The sequence below is a fragment of the Tiliqua scincoides genome, chromosome 13, assembly GCF_035046505.1.
Source record: "Tiliqua scincoides isolate rTilSci1 chromosome 13, rTilSci1.hap2, whole genome shotgun sequence".
In the NCBI taxonomy this organism is placed as follows: Eukaryota; Metazoa; Chordata; class Lepidosauria; order Squamata; family Scincidae; genus Tiliqua; species Tiliqua scincoides.
Genome location: NC_089833.1, coordinates 6076373 through 6101924, shown reverse-complemented (window position 1 = coordinate 6101924; position 25552 = coordinate 6076373). Strand labels below are relative to the sequence as shown.

Genomic DNA, 25552 nt, shown 5'->3' with positions numbered 1-25552 from the left:
TTTGAGATGCCAGGATTTGAACCTGGGATCTCCTCTGTGCAAAGCATGTGCTACACTCTGCCCCCTTTTTCTTCGTCCTTATCCCTGATGATGGACAAGCAACTTGGTGTTATTTCTTTTAAAAAAAAAATGTTAGTGTTATTCTATTTAATTATAATTAATAAAGTTTACATACATTAAACCAGGGTTTGGCAAAAGTTAAACCATGGTCAGCTGAAGGGGGGATAAAAAAAAAAGACTGAAAAGAGAAACCACCTATTTCCAGGTTGGGCGTTACTCTAGCTTTTTCTTATATCTAGGGGAAGTGTAGGACTACAATTCCCAGGATGCAGCGCGCTGCTTATGCATTGCTCCCATTGAAAGTTGCCCTGGGAGTAGACCCAAGCTGCAGTGTGCTTGCTGGGAAGGACTGGTGCATGCTGTGAGAGGTGCAGCTCTCTGTGATGGTAATGTAGTCTTGTCCTTGCTGCAGGGCTCTGTATTTGCACTTTTGCAAGTAGATCCTAGCCACACTTACCTGGGAGTAAGCCCCATTGACTACAGTGGGGTTTACTTCTGAGTAGGCTTGGGCTCTGACTGTCCCAGAGAGGGAGATGGCAAAGGTGTTGAGCTGGCTTGGCTAAGGCTGAAGTTGGGTTAGGTAGCTGCATGCAAGATGCAAGGGGTGGGTTTGATTCCCACCATGGGAAACTGCTGCAAATGGTCAAATAGCACAGACTGGGTTTAAATCAGTGGTCTTTAACCTTTTTTTCCTTGTATGTGTAAGTATGAGACTCAGGGCTGTAGCTAGCCCTGTGTGTGTGTGTAAGGGCACAATCCTAACCAGGTCTACTCAGAAATAAGTCTTATTTTGTTCAATGGGGCTTACTTTCAGGACAGTGTGGTTAGAACTGCAGCCTAAGTATGAGAGTTGTAACTGGGGGGGACGGGACCAGGGTGGGCACTGCGGAGTCAGGAGTTTGCCCACCCCTCGCATTTACGGGTCTTTGATGTTTCTCCATACTTATCCTTTTAATTTTGCACGCCGTATACATACCCCACATAATTGCCCACCCTGAAACGATAGTTGCCCCCCCACCTTTAGAATCCTGCCAAGACTGGGGACCCCACTGTCAATCCCGACCCCCTCCCAGGCTCTATCTGCCCACTCGCATCCCCATTGCCACCCCTTTTCTGCCCCAGTAATGCCCTTCCAGCGCTGATCACTGTAACCAAATATCCTTAATTAGAGAGAACAAGAGTGATCCTGAAGCCTGGCACTAGTGAAAGCTATTTTAGCACAATTACTTAGAACCTGATAAGGGCTGGGGCACCATCTCCTGGTACTTGAAGGGGTAAAGGGGTACACCAGATGCCTGCTTTCTTTACCAGGTGGGTGCTCTAGTCTTGCTGCGACCCCACACTTGAGGCTTTGCAACCCCGTTGGGGTCTTGACCCCAAGCTCGAAGAACACTGAACATCCCTTAGAAGGACTCGAGTTAAGTCCGTTTTTAAAAGTACATTAAAAAAAAAAAAAGCAAGACCTGTACTCTGCTTGAGATACAGGTTTCATTTGTGGACTTCGTGATTTATTTCCAAGGGCTCTCAGATTTGTTCAGCAGTTAGAGAGGCACTTCTTCAAGCAGTGCCCCTCTTAGATTTGGCAGGGGGAGAGTGACTGCCCCTCTGCACCCCATCACTGTGTCCCTTCCAGAGGCCGTGCCTGGTATTTCTTTGGTATTTCTTTTTAGATTGTGAGCCCTTTGGGGACAGGGAGCTATTCAGTTTTTTTAAGTTTCTCTGTCAACCACTTTGAACTTCTTATTGAAAAGAGATGCAGTATATAAATATTCTTAATAATATTTATTTAATTTATTAATTTAACATATAAGAATATTTCATATTCTTAATAACACCACAGGCTTACAAAACAAACAAAAGCCCACTTTTTTTTAGTTGCCAAGGATGTTTGAACAAATGTAGGATATTTTTGGGGTGCTGAATCCAAAAATGGCATCGGTTTTGACCGATTGGCTCTAGTTTTAGGGTATGGCATTGCCTCCTTAGGGCCCAATCCTATCCAAATTTCCATCACTGGTGCAGCTGCAATGCAGCCCGGAGATAAGTGGACAAATGTTCCCTTACCTTGAGGAGGCCTCTGTGACCACCAAAGGATGCAGCTCACATTTCACTGACACCACTGCACTGGCCCTGGAAAATTGGATAGGATTGGGCTCTTGGATGCCAATTCAAGTGGCTTCCTTGTGAGGAAGCCGACAAACAGCATGACGAGGAAGTGGCTTGAATCTGCATATAAGGTGGCTACGCCGTACCCCCGAAACTAGAGCCAATCAGGCAAAACCAATGCCATTTTTGGATTCGGCACCCCAATTATACCCCAAAATAGGTCTAACTTTTTAAGACAACTGAATACACGTAGTAGTAGTTGGCAACCTTCAGTCTCAAAAGACTATGGTGTCGCGCTCTGAATACACGTGCTCTGAATACACGTAGTCCAGTGGAATTGATATTTTAGGCTGCAATCCTGCCATACTTTAATGGGAATAATTTGAGCACAATAGGACTTACTTTTGAGTAGACTTGCCTAGCGAATGAGCTTCTCGGGTGATCTGGACTGCAGGGGCTCCAGTTGGTTGTCAGCTTGGTCTCTCTCTCTCTTCGTGCCTTTAGTATCTTGGTTCAGACCGAGGCCTTTCAGGCCCTTGAAAGTGTTTATATTTCATGGAGATGCTGTTTTTGTTGCAGGCTGGGATTCTTGTGGCTCTCCCCTGCCTGCGCTTCACGCCAGCTTGTGGACGGAGTCTCCAAAACATCTCTCTGCGATGGCGGAAAAGGGACCTGGTCTTGTCTCGTTCCGTGGGATTTCTTAGGGTTCTGGATTCAGGTGGTGCACAGGCCACTGATCTCTGGCGAACGCATCCCAGACGGCTGAGCACTTTGGCTCTTTCTCAGCATAATCAAGAGCACCAGCCCAGCAGCGACCAGTTCCGGCTGATCTATCAGTTCCCGGGGATCAGACACTGCAGAGCAGTTTCGAGGATGAAGCTGCTGCAGACGGCCCTGACCGTGGTGATTCTCCCACCCATGTGGTTTCTCTGCTGGCAGAACCAAGTGACGCAGGCGCAGTGTCTCTACACCACGGGCATCGCCGTCTTTGCCGCCATCATGCTGTACAGCATGAGCTTCTATCTCCGGCGCATCGTCGGCATGATGTACCTGAACGAGGATGGGACGCTCTTGAGAGTCGCACACCTGACTTTTTGGGGGAAGAGGAAGGACTTCTGCTGTCCGGTGGAGACGGTGATGACCTTGAGCGACATGGGGGACAGCAAAAACGAACTTCTACATCAGTTTCGGCAGCACGGCCGGGAGGAGTTTTTCTATTTCACACTCCGCTTTGGGGAGGTGGTGGACCAAGAGGGGTTTGTAAAAGTCTTTGGAGCACTTCAGTGAGCGCTAAAAGCAAGGGGTCTGCCGGCAGTAGGCTTAAATAGATGCTGGGCATGATAGACTTGTGAATGGGGCGTTTGGGGCCACATCTATTATATTGTGGGAATGGTCAGTTACCGGGTTAGGCTTATCTGACCTTATCGTTTTGGGGCTGCCTCTGGTTCCATGAAAGAAGAGGAGGCATTTGGCTAGAACAACCCTGTTTGTGTCTTGTCTGCAAGCTTCCCCCGGTGTCTCTCCTAATGTATTTCAAACACATTACACACTTGGTCAGAGGCAATAATAACTTCTTGATGTCTTTTTTATGTATACACACAAACACAGTGGGACCCTCCTTATGTGTGGGCTCAGTACCTGTGGATTTCAATATCTGCTGTTGCTGAGCCTGTGACTGGAGGGTCTGGGAAGCTAAGCAGGGTCAGGCCTGGTTAGTACTTGGATGGGAGACCGCCTGGGGATACCAGGTGCTGCAGGCTTACACCAGAGTCCTTCGAGACCGAAGGTTGCCAACCATAACCATAGATTTCTGGGAGGTGTTTTAGGGCACGGAGATGCCACACATTGTCTCCCTGAACCTCAGAAGGGCTCCCAGATAAAACTGGTAGACACTTCTAGTTTGCCAGCCGTGCTTAACCCCTAGAGCAGGGGTGCCCAAACCCCAGCCCTGGGGCCACTTGCGGCCCTCGAGGGCTCTCAATGCGGCCCTCAGGGAGCCCCCAGTCTCCAATGAGCCTCTGGCCCTCTGGAGATTTGTTGGAGTCTCAGCATGAGGGCGACTCAGCATGACTGTGACCTCTCGTGTGAGCTGTAGGATGAGAACTCCTTCCACTGCTTGCTGTTTCACATCTACGATGCAGCAGAGGCAGCAAAGGAAAGGCCAGCCTTGCTTTGTGCAAGGCCTTTTATAGGCCTTGAGCTATTGCAAGACCTTCATTCATTCATATAAGTTCATCTTTAATATATTCATTTATGTAAACTTATGTATATTTATTCAAATTTCAAATGTAAATTAATTCTTTTCTTTTGCCCTGCCCCCGACACAGTGTCAGAGAGATGATGTGGCCCTCCTGCCAAAAACTTTGGACACCCCTGCCCTAGAGCAATGTTTCTCAAACTGTTTCTCAAACGTGGGACCCACAAGGTGGGTCGCAAGCCAATTTCAAGTGGGTCCCCATTCATTTCATTATTTTATTTTTTAATATATTAGACTTGATGCTCCCTTGGTATGTGACTGCATCTGAGAAAACGTTACAGACCTGTACTTTGAAGAAGCTACCATGCATATTCATTTATCAATGATAGCAAATGGGACTTACTCCTAGGTGAGTGTGGGTAGGATTGTTAAAAATGTTGCTGCTTGATGTCACTTCCGGCCATGACATCACTTCCGGCGGGTCCTGACAAATTCTCATTCTAAAAAGTGAGTCCCGCTGCTCTGGAGGGTTGGGCATAGTGAACTACTGCTCTAGTGGGTTGGGCACAGCCCCCAGGTAAGTTGTTGCAGTGATGCCCCACACCCGCATATTCAATTACACAGGTCTACAAAATTGAGGGTCAGAAAAGTTTTTCCCAAACTTTATGGTGCTTTGATATGAATTTGGGGTGCTGATTCCAAAAATAGCATCGGTTTTGCCCCGTCACATCTAGTTTTGGAGATACAGCATAGCTTCATTAGTGAATGGGTCAAGCAGCTTCCTCGTGAGGAAGCCATGGTGTAGGCTTCCTCACGAGGAAGCTGCTTGAACCATTCACTAAAGATGCTATGCCGTGTCTCCAAAACTAGACGTGATAGGGCAAAACGGATGCCTTTTTTGGAATCGGCACCCCAAATATACCCAGGAATTGGTGTAACGTTTAAGGAAGCAAAATGGGTGTTGGCCTGTGTTATCTGTGGAATTTGGTATCTACAGAGGAGGGGTTCCTGGTATGGATCCCCTGTGGATACAAAGAGCCCACTGTACACCCTACCCGATTGATGGCTTCTAAGCATACTTGCATAAAACTGAACACACAGCTGCTTTTGTCTTGAAGCGGAACGTTGAGCCCTCCGATTTAAACTCAGAAGGTCCCCAACTTACAGATGGATGCATAACATCCGACTCATGGAACTTGTGCACAGCCGGGGCTCTGAAGCAGGGGCAGCTGTGAAGGTTACAGCATGAGGGGAGCTGGAGATCACTGGAGCAGTTCAGTAACTTCAAAAATGGCAACCCCTTGTTGGGTCAATGGGGAAAAATGACAGCTGAATAGCAGTGGAAGGCTGGGGATTCCTGGGGGCAGGAGGGAGGGTGACGGAGGAGGAAGCGGTCCGCATGGCTCAGGCTGATCGAGCACAAGGAGAGCAGAGATTTTACGAAGCACAGGGAAGTATTAATATCATCTAAAAAGAAGTGGGCATTGAATGGAGGCAGCTTCAGCAACAGAACAACAAAACACAGTCCCATCGTACCACTGCCTGGGAGGGTTAAAACCGAGCTTGTTCAAGGCCCCTCTAGAGCGGCTTATTCTCTTTAAAATAAAACACAGAGAAAATCAAACAGTTTACGTCTTATAATTGAAGTACCATTAATGGGACTCAAACCTAAGACCCAAGGTGGCTTCTGCCGACAGCACCTTTCTGAGTTGCAGTCTGGCCCAGTGAGCATCTTAAGAGTTGCATTTTTACCCACTGGCAAGGCTTTGGAATTACACCAGCTTTCTGAGTGGTGGGTGCTTTTGTGCCCTCGCAATTCGTCCTTCGGTGGTGCTTTTGCACAAGCGCAATGGCCGTGGACTGGCCAGAATTGACTGTTTAGACCTCTCCAGGGTGTCAGAATGTAAGAATGTTAAGAAGAGCCCTGCTGGATCAGGCCATAGGCCCATCTTGTCCAGCTTCCTGTGTCTCACAGTGGCCAGAGTGTCTGTGTCCCAGCCCTTCCTGGAGACACTGTGAAAGAAGGTAGCCGAGACCATCTGTGTGGAGAGGGAAGACTCTCCCACAGGGCTGTAGCATTAAAGCCACGGTCCAGATTCTCCCTCCCCATGGACTACAACAAGCTAACATTTTAAAGTACGACAAGGCTACCGGAGGAGTTCAATTATAAATATTTTATTTTATTTTTTTTTAGAATACTGCGTAACATAGGAAACTTAATTTCACGTATCTGTGCAACATGGCTAGTGGTTACATCGAGAAGTGCAGTTAGGGATTGGTTGAATGAATTTGGCACTCAATGGAAAGGTCCGTCAACGAGGCTTGTATTACTTTTGACGAAACGTCAGGTTATTCTCTAGGCAAAGCATCTATTGTGGTCAGACCACACAAGTTCACAGTTAAGAGCGTTCCGTAAAAGTTTACTTAAAAAAAAAAAGAGAGAATGAAAGAATGGAAAAAAGATTTGCCGAGAAGTGTTTTTATAAGTCTTAGATGTGGCCAAAGAAAGAGCTTAGATCACCCCCAGCCGTCGGATTTGGTAAAAGCACACGGTTTGTCACCAACAAACATTTTTGTGCGTCACCACCCCGTGACAAGGTTCACTAGAGACACTTGTTCAATCAACATTTAAGTTGGATGATGGACCAAGTTCCCATGACGGGCATAAGAACATAAGAACAGCCCCACTGGATCAGGCCATAGGCCCATCTAGTCCAGCTTCCTGTATCTCAAGGTCCACCAAATGCCCCTGGGAGCACACCAGATAACAAGAGACCTCATCCTGGAGCCCTCCCTTGCATCTGGCATTCTGACATAACCCATTTCTAAAATCAGGAGGTTGCACATACACATCATGGCTTGTAACCCGTAATGGATTTTTCCTCCAGAAACTTGTCCAATTCCCTTTTAAAGGCGTCCAGGCCAGATGCCGTCACCACATCCTGTGGCAAGGAGTTCCACAGACCAACCACATGTTGAGTATGGGCCATGCGCTTTGCTTGTCCCCCCCCCTCCCAAAAAAAGTTATCTGCCCTGCAAAAGATATGGCACTGACGAGACTTTGATGTGCAGGCACTTGCTGGGAATGAACGAACATGCGGTTAAAAAAAAAAAATCACTGCTTTCTTATAAGGAAGGTAAAGATTATCCCCAGACCCCCAACTTCCTTCCACTTGCTGAGCAGGGGGTGGCAGAAGTGGGATTGCCTAGTTCTTATGCAGCAAGTGGCATGGAATGCTGGGATACATGTGCATGTTTGAGCATTTTCCCCGTGCAGAAGAGAGATGTGTGGACGTTCAGAAAAAGTGTCCAAGTGGTGGGGGAAGGAATTATTAGTGCAAAGGGCTAGAAACTTTAAACATTAGACTGAGGTCACTACCCAGGGCAGACTGCTGGGGGGGTATGGCCACACAGCACTGACCTTGTACAACAACTTGAGAACATAAGAACAGCCCCACTGGATCAGGCCATAGGCCCATCTAGTCCAGCTTCCTATATCTCACAGCGGCCCACCAAATGCCCCAGGGAGCACACCAGATAACAAGAGACCTGCAAGGGCTCCTGGGAATTGTAGTTAAGAACATAAGAACAGCCCCACTGGATCAGGCCATAGGCCCATCTAGTCCAGCTTCCTGTATCTCACAGCGACCCACCAAATGCCCCAGGGAGCACACCAGATAACAAGAGACCTGCAAGGCCTCCTGGGAATTATAGTTAAGAACATAAGAACAGCCCCACTGGATCAGGCCATAGGCCCATCTAGTCCAGCTTCCTGTATCTCTCAGCGGCCCACCAAATGCCCCAGGGAGCACACCAGATAGCAAGAGACCTGCATCCTGGTGCCCTCCCTTGCATTGGCATTCTGACATAGCCCATTTCTAAAATCAGGAGGTTGCACATACACATCATGGCTTGTAACCCATAATGGATTTTTCCTCCAGAAACTTGTCCATTCATTCTACCAAGCATAGACTATCTCATTCAACCTCTTCCCTAGCTCCTGACGTGTAACCAGCCATTCTTCACACACTTTCCAACTTATTTCCTCCGCCACAGAGGACTAGACACTGTTTAAAAAGGGCAGCTGGAATCATGGTACATGGGCAGTACTGCATAATTTGTGCAAAGACTGGTGGAAATTCGGTTGGCAACCTTCAGTCTCGAAAGACTATGGTATAAGCCTATAGCACCCGGTATTCCCAGGCGGTCTCCCATCCAAGTACTAACCAGGCCTGACCCTGCTTAGCTTCCAAGATCAGACAAGATTGGGCATGTGCAGGGTAACAGTTGCTGTTGCAGGGTCCACATCATGGGTTTCTAAAGGACCCAACATGAGGTTGCTGTAAGAGAGAATTTATCAGACTACAGCAAGGTTCTATAGCTACATCCTCCAGGACAGTTGCATTTTTCCACTTGGGATCAATGGCAAAACTAGTGGCCTCCCGGGGGAACTCTAATATTCCATCTCACTTCTCCTGACATTGTCTTGGAGAAAGGAAGGGAGATGGGAGACACGCAAATGGGTTAGGGGAGGAAATCTCTGTTCTCTTGGTCACATGTGCCCCATTCACCCCCTCCTCTGCTGGGCAGCAAAAGGGAGATGCTATTAGGGGGTGGAGTGGGGAGAAGGTCACCCCTGCCCCACAAAAACAGTAGTCCATATGGGAGGGGAGATATAAAGGCACTATATATAAAAGAGACACATGCTTGGTCCAGTCTGGCACAGCAATCTGTATAATATTTAAATCATGAGTGGCCTCCGGGCCACTCCTTAAGTGCTAGAGAAACCATTTGATGAAATAACTCTGGCCGGGGAGAGTTGCCTTAAGACACGTCCCTTTTCCTCCTAGTCCCTGTGAAAGACAAGACTTTCTGCTTAGCAGACAACCTTTGCAGAAACAAAAACTTCAGGCCCACACTCACAAAACCGGCTGCTTCCTCCTGTGCTTTTCTGGATACCAGGACTGGCAGAACGGGGTCCGTAATGTTTTGTCCTGGGACGGCAGGCCACGGTCAGGCCTATGCACCCAGCTGCAGCTGGCGGATGTCCAAAAAGCGGGTTTTAAAGCCAGCAGAACAAGCCTGCTGTTAAGTTCCTGCTCATGGGCCACAACATATGCTTGGCGGATCGGGCTTGGCTAGCTGTAGAGGCCAGAGTTCAGTCCTCTGAAAGTTAGCTGCTGCTGGGAGTATTCATAGAGAGGCCAGGTGCCTTTGCGCACCTGGGATGGGTCCCGGCCAAGGCTGTTCGCTGCGCACTGAAAAACCGATTGTGCAAATCAGGTTCCTTTGCTCCAGCCTGGAACCTGGTGTGCTGAATGGCAAGTGACGCAACTGGAGACTTATAGAATTTGGGATTCTGTGGACAGGAGGGGCACACAGTATACGGGAGTGGGTGGGATGGCAGGGTAAAGTGCTGATAGAGTGCGACACCTGCTAGTGCGGCCCTTCCTTGGCATGCATCAGATTTCCGGTTCAAGCCCTGGCCAAAAGGGCTCTTGGGGAAGAAGGCCAGCCATGATTTTTGTCAGAGGATTTTCTAAAGATCCCTGATTTTTTTGTCAGCACCATTAATTCTCAGGGAAATGATCCTTTCCTTAATTTGGACAAATGTCATTCTGGACAAAGGCTTCCAGCACGACCTACAAAATTGTACAGAGCGTATTCAACTGGCTTCAACTTCTGATGTAGAGGTGGCCTGGACGGGAAAAAAGGCAGGAAGCTTTGAAAGAAGGGACGAGGATACAGGCGATTGGCTCAGTCAGTCGCGGGCGTGGGAGCCCTGGGTGCACATGGTCAGGCACAAATGAAAGGAGATCAGTAGACCCCTCCCCAGGCCCCATCCCTACAGACCCCGTGCTCGGAATGCAAAACGCCTGTGGGAAATTCCATAAGCACCAGGGGTTGTCCAGAATCCTAGCCTCGAAGCAGCTTGATCGGGTGGTGAACATTGGGAGACACAAAACCACAAAAAAAAAAACATTGAAAAATAAAACCCCAAACATTTGTACGAGTTCGGTTTTGTCCTGTTAGTGAAAATATAGATACGATTTTAAATAAACTAATCTCAGGCTCTTCTAGGGGTTTGGGCTTTTTTTTTTTTTTTAGTGCAAGGTCAGGCTTGGCTACTTGAAGTCAACCAAGATGTCGCTGAAGATGTTCAGGAAAAGGTGGGCGTGGTGGTCACGGAAGACCAGGGTCGGCCGGAAACGGATCGATCTGTCGCCGCTGCCTCCTAACACCACACCTAAAGCCAGGGGGGAAAAAAAGCACATGGTCACATAGCACTATCTTATTGCTCCCGATAAGACTGGGCTCCCAATCTTATTGGTGCCACAATCCACTTCTGCAGTGCGTCACGATGCTCCTGGTAGTGTCGGGGAGGGCTTTTCTGGGTTGTGCCAGGCTGGCAGCCCACTCTACTGGCCTCTATGGACCTCGAAATGGCCTGCAGAAGCATCTGAAAGCCACTTCCGGTTTTGGGAGGCAAACCAGAAGCTGTCTCCGGAAGGTGGCTTTCAGAGGCTTCTACAGGTCATTCTGAGGCCTGCAGAAGTCAGTGGAGTGGCCCACTGGCCCAGCGCAATCTAGTAGAAGCCTCGGGGGCTGCCCAATGACTCTGGAATGGCTCCTATTTGGAGCCATTCGGACATGACCCAGTCTGGGAAAGGCTGACACAGCGCATTATCAGAGGAGAATATGCATCGCTTGCACTAAGAAAATCTAGATTCTGGGCCAAGGGGACTCAAATGTTGGCCAGGTGAACATGAGAAGCAATTGCTGTTGTGATTAGAATGTTGGACCAGGAGAAGGAAGGCCACACCAAAATCCCTGCTCAGTCACAAAGCCAGTCACTATCTCTTGGTCTAACATGCGAGGCAGTGTGTTACCTTAACCTGAAGAACTCAGGGCTCAGAGATCATGACGTGATCTGAAGCACATTGTCTCATCTGGGTTCTTAAGAGCAGACGGTCTTCATTGCAGAATCACAGGAGCACAGGGACCAGTGCATTGTCTGAGCATCTCAGATTTCATTTTTAAAAATCAGGTCTGGAGCCCTTGTGACTGCAAAAGGCCTGCTTGAAACTGTGAGATCTCATAGGGCATTGTCCACACAAATGGGGAGTAGGCGGCTGAATCAGGTCTTGGTGACTGGGAGCGGAGCTTTCGTGACTCATATCCCCAACCCGAACATGTACAGCTGGAATAAATTTTGCAAAATATAATCCACTCAAGTTGCAGAAATCTGCATTTCTTGATGCAAAATGTGATTTTCCCCCCCAATGCATCCAGAACCCTGAAGACCTATGGCGAACAAGGCGTAAATACATACGGTACAGTCTTACCTTTGTTTCTGGCTAGTGCAATTAGCTTGTTCCTGATAGCGTCATTTGGAGTGTCAAACGAACAGAACGTCCCTCGCCCTCGCGCCCTGCTGATCAAGTGTGGGTAGCGACTCTAGAGAGAAGACAAGGGAGCTGAGATAACCCAGAAGTTAGACTCAAAGCTAACAAAGAAGTCAGGATAACAGATGTGGTCATTTCTGATGGACGCACAGCACTTTGGCTTTGCCAAAATGGGGAAGCCCGTCTGTGTTGGGAAGAAGCAGGGAAAAGGGACGTGCTATCTAAGATGGCGACTAAATGCAGGGTTCAAAAAAAGCTTGAGACAGATGGTCACTTTTAAAACAAGCCAAGTACGTGCTCAGTTCTGTTTGATTTTGCTGTTTGGCTTCTGTCTTGCTGTTTGTTTGCACCCGGATAACCAGAATAGACTCCTTTGTTAGCATCATACCAAGCGATTGGGGTTGGGGCATTTTGAGGTGCTGTAGGCAAGTGGAGAACAAACCGTGCATGGACTTGCCCCCATTCCCAGCAGACCAGATCACTTAATGTATCATAGATGCAAAGCATGTGCTGCACCCTGATGAGTCTCCGGGGAAGCTTGGGCTTTGTTTGCACTCTGGCTGGAAAAGATAGCTCTTTGTTTGCACCACACTGGAAACACTGGAGGCAACAGTATCTTGTTTGCAGTAGATAAGGCTAAGGCAGAGCATTAAACGGGCACCCTGTTGTGTGAGGGGTATCAATCAATCAAATAAATAAAATAACTGATTCATTCAGCCGTGTTCCCAGCAGTCAAATGAACTGTATTCATGAGTTGAGGCAAGCTCATTTTGATTTGGCCGTGGGCTGTGTTAGTAAGGCCCAAATCCTAACCAACTTTCCAGCACTGGCGTAGCGGTGCCAATGGGACGTGTGCTGCACCCTGCAGTTGGGGGGCACTCACGGAGCCCTCCTCAAAGTAAGGGAATGCTTGTTCCCTTACCTTGGAGCTGCACTGCCCTTATGTCGGTGCTGGAAAGTGGGTTAGGACTGCACCCTAAGTAGATTACGAATGTAGGGCAAGCAGACAAGATGCCAACTATTTGCCTGTGCAGAATATTTGATAATTATCGAGCTTCTATCAAAATGGTTTCATTGCTGTTTATGACAAGTATTGGGAAGGGCAGGAAAGCAAAACCTTTCTAGAGCCAATGGAAATAAAACCTTCCCCATACAATTCTTACTTGTAAATCCAGCAGGCCTGTCAACAGGACCTTCCCTGCATGGGTGGCGTTGTTGAGGAGATCCTCTCTCTTAATGACGTTAATGACTTCTGCAAGCAAGAGGTTCTTGGATGGGTCTCCAAGCCACGTGTTGAAAATCCGGTATGGCTACAGTTAGACCGGCATAAGGAAGGAAGGAAGGAAGGAAGGAAGGAAGGAAGGAAGGAAGGAAGGGATGGAGGAAATAAAGAGGATCATACAAAATGTTACCTTTAATGGGAAAAGTCAGCACATAGAGACGCTTCTTTGTAATACAGGTATGTGCCACTTAACAACGGGGATACTTTCTCCTATCCCTGTTGTTATACGAACGCCCCACCCAATCTAGTGCCTTAGATGTGTAAACAGACACTCCCTGCCAGACAATTGCTGGCTGCACAGGCTATTGGAGATAGACTGTCTCTTCTTTTCATTAAGAGCTTCTCTGACATATAAACAGACACAGGCTATGGGAGACCCAAATGCCAAATTAAGAGCATCTTTATTGTGCTTTGACCACCGTCATATATGCGATCCGTTGTTATGCAACCCGTTGGTAAGCAGCGCACGCCTGTAGTTTTTCTGTATTGCGAGACTCAACCCTGACATAGAGGGGGGGGAAAAAAAAGATGTGGGGCATGGAATCAGCTGGTGAAGATCTGACCCCTGGAAATCCTACTTTGCCACCCATTCTGTGTTCTGAGATTTCACTAGACACTGCCCATGCAGCGGTCAAGCAAAATTGGGCACAGCGAGGGCTAGAAACTTGCCGGAACAACCCAAAAACAACATTTCTGAGGACGCTGAATTCTGTGTACAGTGCTGCAGAAGCCATATGGCCCTGGTGGAAAGAAGGGGATCTTCAACAGGAATCTTTCTGCCTTCTTGTTAGAGACGGATTCTAAGCACGTCCCCAAAGAGACTCACAGCATTGGCTCGGAATTCCTCTTTGTGGAAAAAGCCGCCTGTCATCATCTTCTTGCTGAAGGACAGCACGTCCGCGGGGTCATCAAGGCCCCAGTGCTCGTGGGCCCAGAATTTGCCGGTACACCCGCCTCCTGTTTGCACCTCGTCCACCAAGAACCCGCACCCGTGCTGTTCAGAGAGAGGGAAAGAAGCGGAATCACCCTGAGAAAGGAACAGAGGTGCCAAGAGGGACCAGAAAGAGAAGCTCCCCCCCCCAATGCCCTGCTCCATTCCCCTGCAATGAATGCAAAAGCAGCAAGGTCCAGGAGATAAGAGCATCCGAGATCTGGAAGCCCAGGTTCACCTCTCACCACTGAACGCACTTGCTGCAGAACCTTGGCCTTACGTTTCAGCCTCAGTTCCCAGTCTATAAAATGGGTACAGTCCGAGTGAAGCATGGGGTTGCCAGGTGTCCTGAAGCTCAGGTCCTGTCATATAAGGGTAGAGTCTCCTGGGAACAGGGGTTGGGATCTAGGAAGTCAGGGGGAACGAACCTTTCTGGCAATATCCCTCAGCTTCCGGAAGAAATCATCTGAGGCATGGTTGTCTCCCCCTTCCGATTGAATGGGCTCCACGATAATCCCTGCAACCACTTTCTTTTTTTTCCTGTACTTTACAATTAAATCTTCCACCTGTATTTTGAATAAGGAAGAAGCAACAGGTTGTTTGTTATACCTTTCTCTCGATACCATTTAATGTGAACGATGATTATGATTTAAAAAAAATATTAAATGGAAGGATTTGGATTTTTTTTTCTTCATGGTAAGCTTAAAATGAACATAAGAACCTAAGAACAGCCCCACTGGATCAGGCCATAGGCCCATCTAGTCCAGCTTCCTGTATCTCACAGCGGCCCACCAAATGCCCCAGGGAGCACACCAGATAACAAGAGACCTGCAAGGCTTCCTGGGAATTGTAGTTAAGAACGTAAGAACAGCCCCACTGGATCAGGCCACAGGCCCACCTAGTCGAGCTTCCTGTATCTCACAGCGGCCCACCAAATGCCCCAGGGAGCACACCAGATAACAAGAGACCTGCAAGGCTTCCTGGGAATTGTAGTTAAGAACGTAAGAACAGCCCCACTGGATCAGGCCATAGGCCCATCTAGTCCAGCTTCCTGTATCTCACAGTGGCCCACCAAATGCCCCAAGGAGCACACCAGATAACAAGAGACCTCATCCTGGTGCCCTCCCTTGCATCTGGCATTCTGACATAACCCATTTCTAAAATCAGGAGGTTGCGCATACACATCATGGCTTGTACCCCGTAATGGATTTTTCCTCCAGAAACTTGTCCAATCCCCCTTTAAAGGCGTCCAGGCCAGTCACCATCACCTCATCCTGTGGCAAGGAGTTCCACAGACCAACCACACGCTGAGTAAAGAAATAAATGTCCCCTGGATTTAGGATTTCTCAAGAATCTCCTGCTGCCATGGGATTCTGCCTGGTTATTACGCTATTTTGGGGGAGGGGGGGCTTGGCTCCAAAGTCATGGAACTCTGTACCACAGGGGATTTGTGGTCCTCCCTCTCTCTTGGTCTTAAAAAGAACCATCTTTCATGAAAATGCTAAAAAATAAACCGTATTTATAGCCTCCAATGCCTGGACAGGAGACGTTCTGCAAATTTCACATACACTACCTTGAATTCCATGATCAAAAAAAGGTAGCATATATGTGTAATAAATAAATAGAGAAGGGCAAAGACTGAATTATCAATAAGGACAAAGTAACATTAGGATACGATTTTAGCCCTAGTACAAAAATAATAATAATACAGGTATTTCTATACCGCCTTTCTTGGTCCTCAGATTTCTCCTTAGACTTTATTCAAGGTGGTTTACATAGGCAGGCAAATTTTTACAATTTGAAAGAAGGTTTCTATCTTTCAAGAAACCACAACATTCAGGTGTTTCTTTCTTGATCTGGCCGCACATTCTGGCCTCCATCCTCCCACGCTCAGAGCAGATGGAATTGCTCGGCTTCAGCTTGTCAGCTGCTTCAAGGTCGCACGGTGCCGGTGGCCTCGAACTGGCGACCTGCGGATGTTATCTTCAGGCAAACGGAGGCTCAACCCTCTAGACCAGACCTCTAGAGGGCTTCAGGGGACCTCTCAGGTGTGACCAAAGTGATTTCCTTGATACAACTGGAAGGCACTCTGGTTTGCCAGCGTGAACTGGGAGTGCCTTCTAGTCATGTTTGGGAGGTTTCTGAGGAAGCCAGGAGGCCACTAGCGACTTCCAGAGGGCCAAGCACCATCCCCAGGTAAGGAATTGCAGCATTGTGTGGGCCCCCACAAACTCCGTTATCTGCAGGGTGGTGGTGTCCCTGGAACAGATTCCCCATGGATACCGATGCCCACTGTATTTTTTTTTTTCCAAAAGAGCTCATAACTGAAAACACTGGCAAGAAAGAAATGACTTTCTTCAAATCCTAATGAAATGTCTTTAACTCACTCCTAAATCCTCACAGACCTTGGAATTGGAAACCCAGCAATTACCTGTTAGTCTGAGGATCTATCACCTCCTCAGGTGAGCCTGTAGCAAACTTTAGCCCCAAGAGAAGCAACTGATACTGATCCACAAAAGTCCTTGGTAATCAACTGGATTAGGGCTTGGTCCCCAAATCTGGTTTCTGTGCCAAACCTTTGTTTGTATAGGAATAGTGACAAGGATGCCTTTGATGTTGGGTGGCAACCTTCAGTCTGGAAAGACTATGGTATAAGCCTACAGCACCCGGTATTCCCAGGCGGTCTCCCATCCAAGTACTAACCAGGCCTGACCCTGCTTAGCTTCCGAGATCAGATGAGATCGGGAATATACTGCTGTATAGCTAGAATCTTTCCCACCATATAAGAAGAGCCTTGATGGATCAGGACAAGGGCTCAGCTAGTCCAGCTTTCTGTACCTCACAGGTGCCCACCACTCGGGCAGCACACAAGATCACAAGCGTCCTGCATCCTGCTGCCACCCCCTTGCGCCTGGCCTTTAGAGAGGTGCCCTCTAAAACCCGGAGGCTGCATATAGTCATCATGACTTCTCACCTCTGATGGACTTTTCTTCCATCAATCTGTTCATGGCTAGATTGCTGCACATGGCAATCTGTACTCACCCTTGAAATCTATCTAGGCCAGGTGCCATCACAACTTCCTGTGGCAAGGAGGTCTACAGATTAATTACAAGAAATACCTGGGCTGGAAGAGCAAGGCTTCATGGGTGACTCTCGTATGAGCTGCTGGAACCAAGTAGCTCACAGAGAGATCTTTTTTATTTATTTATTTATTTATTTATTTATTTATTTACTTACTTTAAGACATGGGTACAGGAAAAATCACAAACATATATGTACAGGGTAATACACAAGGGAAAAAACACCAGGAAATCGCAAAACTGTAGCCGATACTCTTATGTTTCCCTACCTATCATCCTTGAATAACTTATTGTTTATCTAACCACTCATACAATGGTTTCCACAATTTCTGTATTCTCTCTATTTCGCCATCTCCCAATCTTTCCGTCAATACATCTATTTCAACCATCTCATATAATTTCTCAATCCACATCTCTACAGTGGGAGTATCAGGGTTCTTCCACAATCTAGCATATACCAATCTCGCTGCAGTAATTGCATACAACAAAATATGTTTAAGATCATTGTTATAACTTTCAGGAAAAATACTCAAGAGAAACAGTTCTGGTTGGAAATGTATTTCACAATTAAAAATTTTTGGCAAAAAATATATAGAACTATTCAAATTATTTTTAATTGTGAAATACAGAGAGATCTTTTTAGGGGGAAAAAAGAAGAGGCAGCTTTGAAAACAAAATAGCTTTTCTGACCTTAGGCCAGACAATCCTCACCTCCTCTAAGCAGCGGGCTTCCTCCTGTTCATTTTCTTTCACGGACTCCTCCAGAGGATACTTTAATCTTGGAAAGGGAGCAATGGGCCAGTCTAAGGATGGGATGTCCAGCTTGTGAATGGCTTTAGAATGCGTTGCAGCCAAGCAGCCTGAACAAAGGGGGCAAGGAATGGACAATGTATTCAAGGAGATGGCAACATCCCACTCACTCTTCCTTGCAAGCGGTACAGACCATCTTGCCACTCCATTCTGCTGTATGCACTGGCCGGGCAGGCCTCACTTGGTGAGACTAACGCTGGATCGACCCAGGCAGAAGAATGAGGTGACCAGAGGATTGCAGGTGGAAACCCCATTTTTGAATGCTCCACTAAAAGTCCTCCCTGTGAACTGAAAACTAAGACAGCAGGGAGAGGACTATGCTAAACCCTGATGAGCTAGCTTTCTACCTGCAAGAAGCATTATACTTGAATACATGGAAGCATTTAAAGCAGATGCCCACCACCTGCAGCCCAAAGCATGACAGTTCATTCTACCATTTCAGGACATGATCTGGCCTTGCCTCCTCCCCGTGTAATGACTGCTGAGGGGCTGTGGTCTGAAGCATGCCAAAGTATGTTGTTTTCTATGGCCTCACTTTTGTTTTCCACAATTCTGCTCTCATGAATCACATTTCAAATCTATGCAGAAGGGGCACCCCCTGGGGTGAGAGGCAGTCTCGGGGTGATCAAGGCAGGTGGCCCAATTTGGGTTGCCCCCAACACCTGCGCCTTGGCCACTCCTCCTCTCCCCTGGATTTGAAAAAAGAAAAGAAAGTGGGGAATGGAAAGGAAAGGAAGTGTGGAGGAGAAGAGAGTGATTGGCTAGAGCAGAGGTTTCCAAACATACTATTGTCACAGAGCACTCCTTTCAGTTGCCTCTTCTTCCCAGCTCTCCTGGACACTTCCAATGTGGATTGTGCAAGAACTCACATGATCCACGATTGTGGTGCCCGGGAGAGCTGGGATAAAGCGGCCACTGTTGACGTCCCGCGGTGACCCACTCCGTGGCACCTTCAGGTGCTATGGTGTATAGTTTGGGAAACACTGGGCTGGAGCATCTCTAAGGCTAACCCACCTCCTTCCCACACTTCTTCTTCGCACCATTCCTCATTTTCTTTTCAAATCACTGTTAAAAAAATATTTACATTTTGCTTTTGGGCAGAAAGAGTTCAGGAAGCAGATTTGATAGCAAGAGAAATAAATAGATGCAGAAACTTTTTTAAAAAGAGGACAATCTGTCCCGGTGGGTTCATAGTCTTAAAAAAACAACAACGCAAGAGACGCCAGCAGAAAAGCCACTGGAAGAGACACCGTGCTGGGCTAAAACTTGCTCTCCTCCTGCTAAATTGGAAAGAAACATCCTGGAAAAGTGCCTCTTTGTCCAGCCAGCAGGGGAAAATCCAGGGAGAAAGAGGTTTAGTGGTTGACACTGTGCAATGGGGGCAATGGTATTAGGCACCAGGAGGGCCTGGGCTGGCCCTAGATGTGGTCTGTGTGTGTGTGTGTGTGTGTGTGTGTGTGTGTGTGTGTGTCCTCTACCTGTGACTACAGAAGGAAGGTCCCAGGCTGTGCTGGCTGAAAGGATTTGAGAAAACAGAGAGGTGCAACAGGAGGCAAAAATTCAACCATCTTCCTCCCACACCGACAACAAGATGAGCATTTCCTTACCCATGGTTCTCCCGTGAAATCCCCCCATAAAGGACAGCATGCTGTATTCGGGGCAACCTGGAGGCTGAAACCAAAACAGAGGAAGGTTGCTGTGGTACTCAAGGAGGCAGCTAGGTGGCAGCACCGCTTCTTCCACAGGGATTCCAGCTACTATTATGTAAGCGGACTGAAATGTCCAGCCAGGTAGTGCCAGGCTCCATTCTGTGCTAGTAAAAGGTGTGTTTATGACGGGTGACTTCTGGAGCAGCCTGCCAATGGGTCCGGGGGTAGCCCCAGGTGGTGGCTAGGTTTGGGGTAGCTGAGCACCCTCTCACCCCTTGCTGCCTCCTCCCTGCTACTGGTTGGTTGGTTGGCAACCTTCAGTCTCGAAAGACTATGGTATAAGCCTACAGCACCCGGTATTCCCATGCGGTCTCCCATCCAAGTACTAACCAGGCCTGACCCTGCTTAGCTTCCAAGATCAGACGAGATCGGGAGATAGTGTTCAGTATAGGGAGATGGTTGGCAACCTTCAGTCTCGAAAGACTATGGTATAAGCCTACAGCACCCGGTATTCCCTGGCGGTCTCCCATCCAAGTACTAACCAGGCCTGACCCTGCTTAGCTTCTGAGATCAGACGAGATCGGGAGATAGTGTTCAGTATAGGGAGATGGTTGGCAACCTTCAGTCTCGAAAGACTATGGTATAAGCCTACAGCACCTGATATTCCCAGGCGGTCTCCCATCCAAGTACTAACCATGTCTGACCTTGCTTAGCTTCCGAGATCAAAGCAGGGGATGCGCTTGGCCGTCATGCTTTCTTCTTAGGCCCTTCTGCTTTTCCTTTTCAAAGTTTGTTTTGGGGGCAGGAAGGTCTGATCTCTCCCACACAAGGACTTGCCAGTGGTCTGAAGAGCCATGGAAGCCCAAAGTCCATATTCATTAAGCAATTTCTGAAGAGATTTCCCTGCAAGAGGGAATCTCTTGGGAACTTCTGCCCACTGGATTCCATTCTCAGGATGGCCAAGTAGCCCCAAAACATCCCCCCCCCATCCAGGTGAGCCAGGGACCACATACCTGGTTGATCATGCAGGTCTCTAGCTCTTCCTTGGTCACGCTGTTGTGCCCCCTTTCTTTGCTCTGCAGGGAAAAAAAATACACACAATGAAAGCAATGGGGCAGTTTCACACTGCATGTCACAGAGAAATGCGCCAATGTTATTTTCTGGAGCTCTGGGATTAAGTACTGCCCCCTTCAGGATGGGGAAAGGGGAGATATAATTATTTTAAAATAAATAAAATCAATCAAACCTCAATTAATAGCCACTGAGAGGCTTGGCCTATGTGAATGAGTGAAAGCCCCTTTTAAAGCCATCTAAACCAGTGGCACTGACCATATCTTGTGGCAGTGAATTCCACAGATTAACAATGCATTTTTTTTTTTTTTGGTCTTTCTTGAATTAACTCCCCACCAATTTACATGGGTGACTCCAGCTCCTGGTATTATGACCTTTGCGCTCCAGACTCTCAGTCTGTCCCAGACCTAACACCCAAGAGCCTTCAACCGGGAACTGATCACGCCTTCCCCCCAAACGCCCATTCTTCAAGTGCTGGGAGTCCAAGCGTACATTTCTAGGGGTGACAGGGAGCATTCAAATCGCACCGACTCACCCTGTACCACATGAATATGGTTTTGAAGGCATTTTCGTTTGAACAAGATCCGCAAGACATGGTTATAACCTGAGATAGACCCTTAGGAGCCACCTGTTAACGACAGGAGAAAAAGACACAAAAGTGAAACAAAGAAGGCGAGACTCAAACAGCGACTTAAGGGACACACTCAACGTAAGCACATGTATATGCCAATTTCAACCACCACTACGTTTCTTCTGCTCCCTGGGACACAGACTACCATCCAGGGACCAGTTTCTTCTACGTAACTGAATCAGCACAAATTGCGGCCAAACGGAATCTCTCGTACTTGCATCAAATCCTTCCTCCAGGCCCACCTTTTCCGTGGAGGTCTTGACACAATGTCTGAGGCCGCAATCCAGCACACGCCTTCTTGAGAGAAAGCCCCACTGAACTCAGTGAGACTTGCTTCCGAGTAGACATGCATAAGCACACACCACTAGTTCCTTTACTCCAGGTTTCTCCAAACCCTGGCCTGCGGGCCGGGTTCAGGGTTTGGGAGAATCCTACCCCCCTTGTGAGCAGCACTTACAGTTCCACCATTCCGTGGCTCTCCGGGGCACCAGATCTGGACAACGTGGCGCTCTGGGCAGTCACGTCTGCCCGGCAACTTGCTGGGACACTGGACCATAGACACGACTGCCCAGAGCACTGTGTCATCCAGATCTGGTGCCCAGGAGAGCTGTGGCAGAACAGTAAGTGCTGTTTGTGCTGGGGAAGGCTTTCCCAATGCGCAGCGGACTTCAATTTGGAGATCACTGCTTTACTCGACCGCAAACTTAAGTCAGGTTCATGCCGTTATGGCATATTCTTTCCCTGTTGACCCTACAACTTCCCACCCCTGCTCATGCTTTCTCCCTTGGGTCTGGTTCCAAGACTGAGACTATTGGCACAGGGCTTTTCCTCTCCACTGTTGTAAAGTACCATGTACATCAATGGGGGCTATATAAACAAACAACATCCTTTCCATACACAGCCCCTATCTAAACACTTTTGTTATAGGTCAGGTTTGGAAGTAAGGAGAAACCTCCTTGTCTCATTATGAGAGCATATGGGCTGCAGGTTCCCCCTCCCCTTTGTAAGTGGAGGGGAGTTAAAGCTTCCACTTCAAAGAAAACCATGGTTTACTGCATATGGAACTCAAGGAACTATGGTTCGCAAACCAGGATCTGAAATCATGGTTTGATCCTGTTGGGCTTTTTTTAAACGAGGCATGTGAAAGTATAGTTTTAATTGAAGTGGAAGCTTTTGCTCCTCTTGGTTCGCTCATGGAAGGGGAGGGAGGAACAGGAGCATACCAAAGCTTGCTCTCAGCTCAGGAAACAATGGCTTCCCATTACATCCAATCTTGGCCATAGAGTGGCAGAGTCACAGCAGTCCTAGCTTGGCCATTTTTACTAGTGCTGCACAGCTTTTACTGTCTTCACAGCTGAAAACTCCCCCCTCCCCTCCAGACATGACAGCGTCACCTGGATTTTTATTTATTTTCCTTTTTGGCGTTAAAAGATGGAGCTTGTGGGGGTGGCAGCAAACTGGACGACGCAGCTTTCGCCAGCTTCTAATATCAGGCACTAATATATGCATCTCAAGATAATTTTGAGGCATAACCTATGCTGATTAAACAGCTGTTTTCAGGGAATGAATGTGCCCCCACCACTGGTTGTCAGAGGCCCACGGCACCTCCATCCCACGCTGGCCTTCACCTCTGCATGCCTTCACAGGTAGCGGCAAAATGCAGGTGCTCCGTGCATCAGGAGCCATGCAATGAACTGCAGGATCATCATCCAACTTGGGGGGGGGCGCATTCCCCCCATCCCATGCAAACTTACGGAAAGCAACGATTCCTTCAGCTTGTCTGCGAAGTTTTCGGGGGGCAAAATGCCGAGAGCAGGTCTGTTGACAAAGGTACTCTTGAGGAAAAAAACCAAGAAGTTCAGAGTGAGCCACTGAAAGCCTCTCCCTTCCTCTGTTCTTCTTTACCCCAAATCAGGACGCACCCAGGGTGGGGTTTTAGTTCACAGGGCTTGACATGCTTTGCAAGAGTGATGTGGACACCCACGGAATTTTCTAAGGAGTGATGATCGCTAGGCAAAGCTTCCTTCAAGTTAGCCTGACAGAGTGGGTGGGTAGAGTAGAGTTATACATATAGGGTAAGGTAGAGCTCTGCAGACACTGGCCTTCCTTGAGGCATGGAAATCACTTCAATGAATTTTTTCCTAATTCAGTTCTTCCAAGCATACCATAACACATCCAATTTGAAATGTATTATAAACAAGTTGACCGTGTATATATAGCAGGCACAAGCACAATGCCGACTGATTCACTTATTGTTCCACTGGGGGGGGGGGGGAAGATTGAATGTTCCTGGGGGGCTGGATAGCCCCCTACCTATGGGGCAGAGAGGCAGCATTTAAAGTGATGGTTCTCTTTATATTTAAGAGGGCAATGGTCTATCCCAGTAGAGTGTCTTTCCTGGTGGCTGTTGCTAGTCACCCACCTATATTTCTGCTTAGACACTGAGCCCCTTTGGGGACTAATGTACCACCTTCTCATCTCTCTTGCCTTGTAAACCACGGTGAGAATATCATTCTTAAAAGGGGTGTATGCGTTTTCTTAACACCAAAATCTATCATTTCAAACAATGACATAATCCTTTTTTCTTTTCTTTTTTGACAAACCTTGTAATAATTCCTTGAAACATGGGTTACCTTAGATCAGGGGTACCCAAACCCCAGCCCTGGGGCCACATGCGGCCCTCGAGGCCTCTCAATGCGGCCCTTGGGGAGCCCCCAGTCTCCAATGAGCCTCTGGCCCTCCAGAGATTTGTTGGAGCCCACACTGGCCCGATGCAACCGCTCTCAGCATGAGGGCGACTGTTTGACCTCTCACGTAAGCTGTGGGATGAGGGCTTCCTCCACTGCTTGCTGTTTCACGTCTGTGATGCAGCAGAGGCAGCAAAGGAAAGGCCAGCCTTGCTTTGTGCAAGGCCTTTTATAGGCCTTGAGCTATTGCAAGACCGACATTCATTCATATGTTCATCTTTAATACATTTTATGTAAACTTATGTAAATTTATTCAAATTTTTAATGTAAATTATTTTTTTTTCCCGGCCCCCAACACAGTGTCAGAGAGATGATGTGGCCCTCTTGCCAAAAACTTTGGACACCCCTGCCTTAGATAGAAAAATAATGCACTAAATGTTCCATATTGTTTTAAATCATTCTGAGATCAACAGGGCTTAAACAAAAAAAGTCACCGCTGTACCAATTCTTGCAGCAGTTATCAGATTTCTTATCAATTCAAGGTCAGTGCTATGAATCTCTTCTTCTAAGTAACATAAAACCTTTTTTTGGTTTGGTTGGTGTCACGTAGCCTGTGATCTCTGAGATCAACAACAACAACAACAGGTATTTATATACCGCCTTTCTTGGTCTTTATTCAAGACTTTATTAAAGGCGGTTTACATAGGCAGGCTTTATTAAATCCCTATTAAATAGGGATTTTTACAATTTCAAAGAAGGTTCTTTCTTTCAAGAGCTACTACATTCAAGGTGTTTCATTCTGATCTGGCTTCACATTCTGGCCTCCATCCTCCCACGCTCAGAGCAGATGGAATTGCTCGGCTTCAGCTTGTCAGCTGCTCCAAGGTCGCACGGTGCCGGTGGCCTCGAACTGGCGACCTTGTGGATGTTATCTTCAGGCAGACGGAGGCTCTACCCTCTAGACCAGACCTCCTGCCCAACTTAAGAGCTGCTATCCAAACATGCTTCTTCCATCGTTGGATGTGTCCAGAAAAGGTGAAAACCATTGATCAGGGATAATGACTCAAGTGTCCTTTGAAATAAACCACTTACCAGATTCTGGGGCTGCTGTAGGAGTTTTATTAGAGATGGATGGTTGTAACCTAGAAAAGGAGAGAGAGACAGTTGCCATCTGCTGATTTGAGCAACTGGTAACAGGCGACTCGTATTTAAGGTGCATCAAGGTGCCCTCAATCTGTTTTATTCCTTTAGTGGCAGGGAATGTTTTGGCTTCCCAAGACACACACTTTTGGAGGCGGTTGGTAGGAAGGTAGGTCACTGAGAGGCACAAACTCATACAGTGTTTTCCCTCGCAAAAGTTAATTTGTTTCCGTTTAAAACTGAATCGAGGAACTATATCCAGTTTCTAGCTGCCTCCCTTTCCTTTCCAGGCTCCACACTGATCTAGAAAGTATGGAGAATGGAGAAATCACAGAGAATCACCACAAATACAGCCCAACTTTTATCTCATCTCTGCTTGAGTTTTTGCAGAATGCTGCTGTCAGGGTATGACTGGATGTATATTTATATTGCATGAACTGCATTGGCCAACAATTTGTTCCTGGGCTGCATATGAAATGCTGGTGTCAACCTTTAGAGCTGT

At 47.5% G+C, this 25552-nt stretch overlaps 2 protein-coding genes and 3 pseudogenes across 3 annotated transcripts in view; 1 reads left to right on the top strand and 4 right to left on the bottom strand.

Moving 5' to 3' along the window:
• Positions 1–357: 357 nt before the first annotated feature.
• Positions 358–3854, top strand: TMEM186 (transmembrane protein 186). The gene is made up of 2 exons (XM_066609419.1): positions 358–446; positions 2746–3854. The coding sequence occupies exons 1-2, from the start codon at positions 444–446 to the stop codon at positions 3451–3453; spliced, it is 711 nt and encodes a 236-aa protein (XP_066465516.1). The 5' UTR covers positions 358–443; the 3' UTR covers positions 3454–3854.
• Positions 3855–8541: 4687 nt separating this feature from the next.
• LOC136633933 (5S ribosomal RNA) lies at positions 8542–8661 on the bottom strand (annotated as a pseudogene).
• Positions 8662–9394: 733 nt separating this feature from the next.
• The window catches only part of ABAT (4-aminobutyrate aminotransferase), a 51040-nt gene continuing 34882 nt past the window's right edge, over positions 9395–25552 (bottom strand). For both annotated transcript variants that reach the window (XM_066640437.1, XM_066640436.1), the window contains 11 exons: positions 25003–25052; positions 22978–23058; positions 21128–21220; positions 20535–20597; positions 19480–19543; positions 17774–17922; positions 14411–14548; positions 13878–14045; positions 12933–13079; positions 11710–11821; positions 9395–10610 (listed from right to left, as the gene is read on the bottom strand). In XM_066640437.1, the coding sequence (XP_066496534.1) occupies positions 10489–10610; positions 11710–11821; positions 12933–13079; positions 13878–14045; positions 14411–14548; positions 17774–17922; positions 19480–19543; positions 20535–20597; positions 21128–21220; positions 22978–23058; positions 25003–25052 (1187 nt within the window). In that variant the 3' untranslated portion in view covers positions 9395–10488. The remainder of the gene's footprint in view (positions 10611–11709; positions 11822–12932; positions 13080–13877; positions 14046–14410; positions 14549–17773; positions 17923–19479; positions 19544–20534; positions 20598–21127; positions 21221–22977; positions 23059–25002; positions 25053–25552) is intronic.
• Positions 16637–16753, bottom strand: LOC136633775 (5S ribosomal RNA; annotated as a pseudogene).
• On the bottom strand, positions 19863–19985 carry LOC136633935 (5S ribosomal RNA; annotated as a pseudogene).